Source organism: Scyliorhinus canicula, chromosome 1, assembly GCF_902713615.1.
Source record: "Scyliorhinus canicula chromosome 1, sScyCan1.1, whole genome shotgun sequence".
Taxonomy (NCBI): domain Eukaryota; kingdom Metazoa; phylum Chordata; class Chondrichthyes; order Carcharhiniformes; family Scyliorhinidae; genus Scyliorhinus; species Scyliorhinus canicula.
The window spans coordinates 37,751,021-37,760,634 of NC_052146.1; the positions used below are offsets into that span (position 1 = coordinate 37,751,021).

General features: G+C 48.4%; 1 protein-coding gene across 1 annotated transcript; it reads right to left on the bottom strand.

Moving 5' to 3' along the window:
• Positions 1 to 4,515: 4,515 nt before the first annotated feature.
• Positions 4,516 to 8,196, bottom strand: LOC119977293 (leukemia inhibitory factor-like). The gene is made up of 3 exons (XM_038818052.1): positions 8,125 to 8,196; positions 7,757 to 7,896; positions 4,516 to 5,608 (listed from the first exon to the last, which is right to left on the bottom strand). Exons 1-3 carry the CDS (start codon positions 8,138 to 8,140, stop codon positions 5,138 to 5,140), a joined length of 627 nt encoding a protein of 208 aa, XP_038673980.1. The 5' UTR covers positions 8,141 to 8,196; the 3' UTR covers positions 4,516 to 5,137.
• Between the last annotated feature and the right edge of the window lie 1,418 nt (positions 8,197 to 9,614).

Below are 9,614 nucleotides of genomic sequence, written 5' to 3' on the forward strand. Positions count from 1 at the left end.
AGTGCAGCTTAAATGCTGCTCCACCCTGTTAGCAGGCGCTGACGAGAGCGGTGCAGGCAAATCGGCTGGTGAGCCTTCATTTGCGGCGCAAAGCCCGTGGGGCCTTGTTAAGTGGACCGATTAACATTGAATAGCGTTGCCGGTCTCGGCAGGCCGAGCGCCGGGAGGCTCGCGGCAATTCCCGCTCACGACCACACTTAGAAACTTTTGCAGAGGATCACGCCCTTCGTCAATTTTCCAGGCCCTGGTAGGTTTCCTCCGGACTAGCATATACTTAGGGCTCAATTTAATGGACACGTTTCGCTTAAGCGAGAATGCGACAAGGCTGTTAGATCGCGGGAGAAGCCAAAAAACAAGAACCGCGCCAAGCGCTGATCAGTTTGCGATCTAACTGTCCCGTTCTCATTGGCAAAATCAGGATTCCACCATAGCGTGGCGTGATACCAATAATCACCACTTAAGGCCAATCTCCATTCACATAATGAGAGCGACCCCCTATCTAACAGCCTCCCGTGATCTAACCGCCTCCCCAGCAAGTGGTCATGCAGACGGCAATTAGTACACCTGTTCAGAAATGTGAAGCTGGCGGAAGGGCTGCTATGGCGATCCGAGGAGGTGAGCGGGCATCTTCACTCCTGGGCACTGAGGCCGGGCGCGCTGGGGCTGCTGCCCCGTGCTCAGAAGGCGGGGGCTGGGGGCCGGTCTCGGTTGGGCTGGCCCGCCATCGGTGGTGGGTGGAGAGGAGCCGGTGGGTGGGGCGGGGGAGATGGGTGTCTCAGCACCCATGGGTCCGCCATGCCACTTACTGGATCATGTGTTCCCATTCTGGGGGCAACCCCAGCCCTGCCTGTCTGCCCCACCGACTACCCATAACTACCACCGACCGCGGAGGCCTCTGGCCACATGGCTGAAGGCTATTGCTAATTGGGAATTGCAATTGTAATTATGTCAGCACTTCACAGCACTCAAATGGATTCCTGTGTGTAGACGTGTGTACCATGTAGCATGTGGGAGTTATTGCCTAGCATCCCAATCAGACCCTGTGCCTGGACCCTGTGCCTGGACACTGTGGGAGGCTACACTACGGACACTGCTTCCAACATCTGAACACCCAGGGGCTGGGCCCCAGCACCCGGTCCAGGTAACGGTACATGCGGGTGGCTGGGGCTATGGGTGTGGAATCCGGTGAGCAGGAATCCCTGCTGCGGCTGGGGGTTCGTGGGCAGGGCGTGTCGGATGGTGGTGGGGGGGGGGGGGGGGGGGGGGGGGGGGGGGGGGGAGTGGGGGTCTGTGGAAGGGGGAGGGGGGTGCAATGGAAGACACCACTGGTTGTCAGTCTTACGCCCTCTCCAATTCCACCAGAGAAGCTGGCAGCAGCAGTGTAGCTGGAGGCTCGAGGCAGCTGCCGAATTGCAGGGCCCACGTCGCATACCCTGAGGACCCAGCTGGCCATCAGGCCAGGGGTGGACCCATAGGGGTAGGCCAGCAATGGCTCAAGGTGTGCAGGTGTCGCTGGTCTTTCAAACAGATGACGGGCAGCATACCACAGGAGGATCCGCCTCAACAAGGAGACAGTGCTGCATCTGTGCCATGTCCTTGCGGACTTGCACCACATGGAGGAAGAAAATACCCTCTCCCAGTGGCCACTAAGGTCACCGCAGCCCTAAACATCTACACTCCAGAGACTTGTGCGGCATCTCACAAGCTATTTGCATTCGTCAAGTTATGGATGCCTGGTTTGCCTGGGCAGCAAACTGTCTAAACTTTGATGTGGACCAGTCCCAACAGGATGCCTGGGCAACAGGATTCTCTGCCGTCACTGGGATGCCCCAAGTCAAGGGGGTAGTGAAAGGCACATGTCACCTTGCGTGCACCATGCTGTCTGGGAGTGCCCTATATCAAAAGGAAGAGGTTCCATTCCCTGAATGTTCAGCTCGTGTGTGACCACCACAAGTAGATTGTGCACTTGTGTGCATGCTTCTCAGGGCGTGTGCACGACAGCTACATCCTGGGGCAGTGGGACATCCATGGCCTCTTCGAGAACCACCCCAGGACAGCCAGTTGGCTCATCAGGGGTACCCACTGAGGACCTGGCTAATGACGCCAGTACAGAGGCCAGTGACAAATGCAGAGACCTGATACAACGAGGCTCATGTAGCCACCCGAGCTGTGATTGAGCGGCACATCGGACTCCTCAAAATGTGGTTCCGATGCCTCAATCACTCTGGTGCCCGGGGGACACCCCCGGGGGACACCCACCTTGTGGTGGTCTGCTGTGTGGCACTCCCGAGATCGCCAAGGCAAGAGGGTTAGATCCCAAGCATTGGGTAGATCGTGGGAATGCATATTAAAGTGAGACTAGCTGTCGAATATGCAGATTTGCTAGGAAGTGATTCAAATCGCGAGATCTCACAAAATCAAGTTACACCTTGTGAGGTGACAAGCTTAGGGGCTGGTTTAGCACACTGGGCTAAATAGCTGGCTTTGAAAGCAGACCAAGGCAGGCCAGCAGCATGATTCAATTCCTGTACCAGCCTCCCCGAACAGGTGCCGGAATGTGGTGGCTAGGGGCTTTTCACAGTAACTTCATTGAAGCCTACTCGTGACAATAAGCAATTTTCATTTTCATTTTCAGTTTAGATCCCGAAATAGTGATCTTCCAGCATCTATGGACCGCGCTGCGCTGCCTTTCGGGCACAATGTAGTCGGTAGGTCGCACCCTTAGAATGTTTTCCTCACTGGGGAGTTGAACTTGCTGGCTCAACTGGCTCCTCGGTGATCTGGCTGCCATTTTGAAAGGGCGCCCCGATCTCAAAGTGAACTTGAGGGTCCCCAAACCCTCCCACCCACAAGCAATGTCAGCCTCCACACATATGGGCATTATCCCCACAGCCGTCCTCTCCAAGTGAGAACACCCCACTGTGGGGTCGCTGAGGGCTCTGCCTTTTCAGGCCTTCCCCTGCATCATTTTGCCCCCCCCCCCCTTCCAGGATCCCCATTCTTCACCCCCTAACCTTCCGGAGGCCCCTTCACCCCCGCCACTCTTCATACCCCCCTCAACCCTCCTTTTATGGGATCCCTTAGGCCCTGACCCTTGGCAGTGCCACACTGGCACAAGGCACACTGGCACTGTCACACTGGCAGTACTCCTGCCAGCCTGGCAGTGCCACCTAGACACCTTGGCAGTGCCAGGGCAGCAGTGCCAAGGTGCCAGCCTGGCCGTGCCAAGGTGCCTGGATGCTTGGTTGAAAGCCAGGGTACCACTCAGCTCTGTCCCTCACCACCCAGGGGCCTCCAATGGCCTGGGAGGCCCCCCAGGTGTCGTTCCGCAAACATGGACCAATACTAAACGACGCCCGTCAGGGCTCTCCCTGGGGAGGCTGGAAGCCGGTTAGATCCGGCGTCAGCACAGTTAAGATCTCGCGAGGCCTACCGGCCATCGAGAAGCCTGGTGGAGGCGTCTCCCTGCATCTACCGGCTGCGTCATGCCCTCGGGCCGGTAGATCGCGCCCAAAGTGTTTGTTGCCACAAGGCAATTCATTCAGCAATTGAATTTCTCTGCACTTTTAGTCAAGGGTATGAGTATTAGAAATCATTCCATTAACAAATATACGACATAGGAACGACGGCAGAATGAATTCAGTTCAGTTTTTTTATTTAAAAATCCCTCATATAAATAAATACAAAAAATACATATTAAATAAGCTTTGTGTGTAAAATTTATATATCCCCCCAAATTTTTATATATTCAATAATTAAATAAATAATAGATGCAATTGAAACAATGCAACACAGGGTCTAAACCTGACTCTGTTCCTTCATACTAGTGGGAGTCTCAGCGGAGAAGCCCGCCCTCTCCAGGCCCCTCCCTCCACAGATGTCGCCTGGCCCATGGAGCATTTCTACAATTTGTTGTTTTTAATTACTTTAGCATGTCTTCTCACAGAGTTTTCAATAAAAACGGCAGCAGTTTTTGATTGCCACCAGTTAAGCAATAAAATAATTATCTTGCGCATTAAATAAATAAATGTGACATTGAGGTGAATCAAAAACAAGGGTCCTTTGAGTGACACTCAAGGATATAGGAGCCCCGAACAAAATGATAAAACACAGGTGGAAAGAGAAAAGGGTTTGGAAACAGCTGATAATAGTCTGCTGCTGCTGGAGGTAGAATTATCTGTATTTATAAGTCAGTAACGGTGAAAAATGGACTTCCAAATGGGTCCGCAAAAATATCACTTGAGACAGAAGTTATTGGGCTCATTTAAATATGTCTGCACCATAATCTCCCAAGGCCCAGGACTATCGGCCTAGCCTGGGAGACCTCGCCATGGTGACATTTAGCACTGGTTTCACAAACGTAGATCACACGTAACGGCACCTGTGATCTCCCAGGCCATTGGAGATCCCCGGGTGGTTGGGCTCTGGGCAGGGTGGCAGCCGTGAACATTGGCACTGTCAGCCTGGCACGTTGGCAGTGCCACCCAGGCAGCCTGACACTGCCAGAGTGCCTGGGTGCAAAGTTGCCCATGCCAGGGATGGGGCTAGGTGAGGTGAGGGGTGGGGTCACGGACCACGGAAGAGGATAGTTGGGTGCAGTGGGGTTGGGGGGGGGGGTCCGAAGCCGCTGTGGGGTTGTGAAGGGTGTGGTCGAACGATCGGGGCGGCATTTCGTAATGGCGAGCTGAGCTCATCAGTGCAGATAATAAGGTAAGTGTGGCCACGGGGGGTGCCAAGAAACGCCCCGCTAAACGCGCCCAAAACGGCACTGCGTTTGTGTCCCATTAAATTGTGCCCCAGATTTGAGTCGTAGCCATGTTTAAATATACTCAACAATTCCAGGAAAGGTATTGGCCTAGGTGAGTACATTGCAGCACGTGTAAGGAGACTGCATTTTGGCCGGGATTCTCCGCCGCCGTGTTTCTCCGTTAGGCCGTCGCAGGGGGTTTCCCGACGGCGTGGGGCTGCCCCACAATGGGAAACCCCATTGACCGGCCGGCGTAACGGAAATGTGGCGCGGCGGGGCGGAGAATCCCGCCCCCTGTATCTGAACAGGTCAATGTTACATCTCCATGATTTTCTTCCATGTCAGTCCTCTGAAGTGTCTGCAGTGCAAATTGTAGAGGGTGCAATGCACTCAGGTCCGGTGCAAAACAATCGCTGTCCTGTGAAAATTCCTCGATAAACGTCGAAAACTCTTTAACACTTCCTTGATATAATGTTTAAACTCTCGCAGTATTGCACATCCTTGTTGCTTTTGTAGAAACAGATTATCTGGGATTGCAATGTCTTCTGGTGGACATATTACCCCTCCAGGAACATGATGACCTCTGGCATGTAGAATGGACTGGACGTTTGACTGCAGTGACCTGAGCTGAGTCTGAGTATTTTCAAGCTCAGTGCACAATTTACTCTTCGGAGAGTTTATATTCCTCTGCTGGAGCACAATGTTTTTCAAGTGCAGATTAAACTGTTTCGCACCAACATATATTTTCTTAAGCATTTCATTTTCCTCCATTTTGGCCAGATGTCCTTTGGGAAGACACTTCACCTCAACTCTGCACACAAGGGCGCTTTCATTAACAAAGGGATATCCTTGAGTAGAGAACTGAAAGAAAAGGCTAATATTAGTAACGGGAATACAGGTCAACGCTCGCATTTATACAGAACCCTTAACATCAATAAATATCCTAAGCTGCTTCACACAGCTGTTATCGGAAAAGTGCATTCCATGTCAAAGAAGGAGCAATTCAAAGGAATGACCAAAACATTAACCAATAAGTTGGGATTTATGAAGGGGAAAGCAGGGGGCTTAAAGATGCAATTCCAGAGTTCAGTAGGTTCTAGATAGCTGAAAGTTGCAGCACAATCATTGTTGTTGCTACACAATGAACTCTGCTTTATTCATCGCAGCTCAATAGAACCTGTTAAAAAGGTAATTGTAATTGTCATCTTGCTAAATAAACAGGAAATGTTTTTGTTAGAAAAACAACTGTCACAGGTTAACTGGAAATTTAATGCCTTTCTATATTATTTTGACAGATCCTAGATGAGAATGCATTTTCACTTCATACTCATTCTATAACTTTCATTACTTCCTGTTTTTCTTTATCTTCACCGCCTAATTCCAGTCCCCACACTGCTACCTACAGCATGATTACAGTGAAGCCAGAGCAATTATAGCCAACAGTAACAGAATTCAGATGGAACATATCGGCCATAGGAGCAAGAGTAGGCCATTCAGCCCTTCAAGCCTGCTCTGCCATTCAATCAGATCATGGGTGATCTGGAGGTGGTCTTAACTCTACTTTCCTGTCTGCCCCCGCAACCCCCCTCCCCCCCCCCCCCCCCCCCCCCCCCCCCCCCCCCCCCCCCCCCAACCCTCGATTCCTTTCTCTATCAAAAACACATCTAACTCAGCCTTGAATAAATTCAGTGACCCAGCTTCCATTGCATTCTGGGAAAGGGAATTCCACATTCCCTCTGAGGGAAAAAACTCTCCTCAACTCTGACTTAAACTGTGTCAACCCTGGTTGAGGTGCGGTCACCACTGATAGCATTCGACTGAGAGATGTAACATATCTCAGTGAGTTCCATGTCAATGTGTAAGATGGAAGACAACCCTGGCCTTGTGCTACAAGTCGAGTTGCCATGCTACACAAAATCAATTATCAATTGACCATTTAAAAAAACTTTGCACTCAAATATATTGACAAGCTAACTTCATTAAGACAAAGAACAATTAAGTGTTCAGTTGTATCAAATTGTGCGGTGGAATAGGTATTGGTGCAGGAGGTGGGTCGGTGCTGGTGACTTGCCCTGTAATTTTCCCTCTCTGCCTATGCCCAGCATGCTCCTGGTAGCATGTCCAAGATCAGGAAATGAAGGTGTAAACCATGCCTTTCCAACACACGGCGTACCTCATTGACACAGCAGTGTGCTACACACCTATCAGCCTGACTGATAATTAATTCCCAGTTTTTCCACCATTTTGAGTATCGATTGCTCTTAGGTGAGTTGCAGTCCCAGCTAGGTACATAGAAAGGCTTCTCCTACTCTGGCCCAACAATTTGGCTCCAATCAGAACACCATTCCTGCTCAGCAAGACTGTCGGTTTACGGTGAGAAATTCCTTAAGGATTTGAGGCTTGCACGTGCATCGACGGGACTTGCCGCATTAAAAGATTTCCATCAAAAGCAAAGACTTCCTGCCATCAATGCTACATACTTTAACATAATGGATCCAACAAACATGGAGATACATGTAGTGGGAGACCCAGATTATAATTGATTTCACAAGCTGCCATTAGCCCTCCACTTCTAACAAACATACAAAACCAAATTCTCCCACGACTATGGGAATCACCAATCTCGAGCATTCCCCATGGCTGGAGGACAGCAGCAGCAGGACATAGAACAAGTGAGCGCGGGCCATACAGGTCACGGTCTATACTTGTCTATATTCTATGAAATGATGGCTTTTGACTTTGAACCATGTTAACTGACAGTGGCAGGAGATTTTAATCCAATCAGTCAAGGGCAAATTCAATTCCAGATAGAAGTGTAATCTTCTAATCTGGTCCATCATCGCATTCCTATGCTTGGAATAAAATTAAAAGCTACAGTCTGCAGGAAAGCATTGATATGAAATTCAATAAATTACACACAAGTAGTTTAAAGACCGAAATTAAAAAATGTGCAATTTCAAATAAAGCATTCAAAATATAAAATAATATGAATAAGGTAAAGGTTCTTACATATAAGCGTAGTAGAGCTGGAGTAGAGTGGTTTAATTCAGCTGCCAGTTGATAGCTCATATTTATTATTTTACTTAACACAGGAGCTGCACTGGTGTTGAGACAAGATAAAGAGAACAGCAGAAGTATGTGTAAGATCCCTGAAACAAACAAGCAGACAGGTTAAAGACAGTCCCAAACTTTTTAACAAGTTACATCCTCAAAATAACATCTTGCAGACTTGTGTTCTGAAGTGCACAACATCATTTTTCAATTATTCCAAACACAATAAACTATAATTTCTAAAACTTTTTAAGTGCTAAATGCCACATAAAAGACAACCATTCAAAACTGCTGGAGACTAGAACAGCTGTGCAAGTAGGAGTTACCTGCTCCAAGTTCCATTCTATTACAATGCAAACATATGACTGCAGAAGACAAGTGGCAGAGCTCTTCAAGAAAGTATTCTGTTCAATTATTGGACAACTCTTCCAGATTTAGAGTTGCAGTGCCTTATGTAGCTTGCGGAAGTGCAGAAACCACCAAAGCGTCATCAACAGGAACTACATATTTGGTTCAAATTTCTTAAGTGGTTTTTTTGCAGATCATTGATGAAATTTGCTGTCTCATAGCTATAACATGTATAGGCTAGCTATTACTTTTGGTGTTGATGCACTATAGACTCGTAGCATTAATTCAGCAGTCAGAATGGTGCAATAAAGGATAGAGTTGCGAGACCTCGTGGAGATCATATCACACTGCTTCCCCAGTACAAAGAACTATATTGGTGCACTATCATCTCTATTCGAAGCATCTCTTAACAGTTCAAATGTTTTAAAGCAACTTTGAGGTGGAGTGACTGATGTTAGTTCGGCAAACGCAGGAGCAACTTAGCACACAGCAACATCCCGTGACCGCCAGTAATATGTCTGGCTAGTTTGTATTTTTGGGGTAGTTGTTGGTTGAGAGGGAAGCTATCAGTAAGGATATCCCAGGAACTACTTGCTGGCCTTTGAATAGTGGCATGGAGACCCTGATGTTCTGCCCAAGCTTTCCTGGTCACTTGCTGTAATTTCACCAGGAGATCTGGGAACACCCCAGCAGAGGGAGCAATTTTAATCGGTGAACTGGTAGAACTGGATTCAAGGCAAATCTCACTCTCCAGATTGAGATCAGGGTCGTTGATGTTGCAAAGTCAAAAGAAACAAACTGATGATTCGTCAGCACTGCTCCATCAAGAATCACCATCTGTGATATTGCTCTCAATTCAATGTCTTTTGTCAAAATTTGATTTACAATTCCCGATTAAATAGGATGGGGTCTTAAAAAGAGGTGTGGTGTGTCCAGCCTTCATCATATATTTCACATTCCTTACTGCTGTTTGAGTGCCAGCCTTGCTCAGTGATAGCATTCTCATCAATGAGTCAGACTGTTGTGGGCTTGTCTCATTCCTAGACTGATCTAGGCTGACACTTCAGGGCATGACTGAGAGGGTGCTGCATTATCAGAGGCGTCTTTTTACACAGGATAATTTAGAATATATAAACATATATTCGAACGAGGAGCAGGAGAAGGCCATTCAGCCCCTAAAGCCTGCACCACCATTTGATAAGATCATGGCTTATCTGATTGCAGCTCCATCTCTACTTTCTTATCTGTCCCTTGTAATCTTTGATTCCCTTGTCAACCCAAAATTTCCCTAACTCAGCCTTCAGAAAATTCAATGACCCAGCCTTCATTACTCTCTGGGGAAGTAAAGTCTACAGACTAACCACCATGAGGATGAAAAAAATGTCTTCTCAATGCAGTCTTAAAAGAGAGACCCATTGTTTCGAGACTGTGACCCCTTGTTCTCGACTCTCCAATAAGAGGAAATATC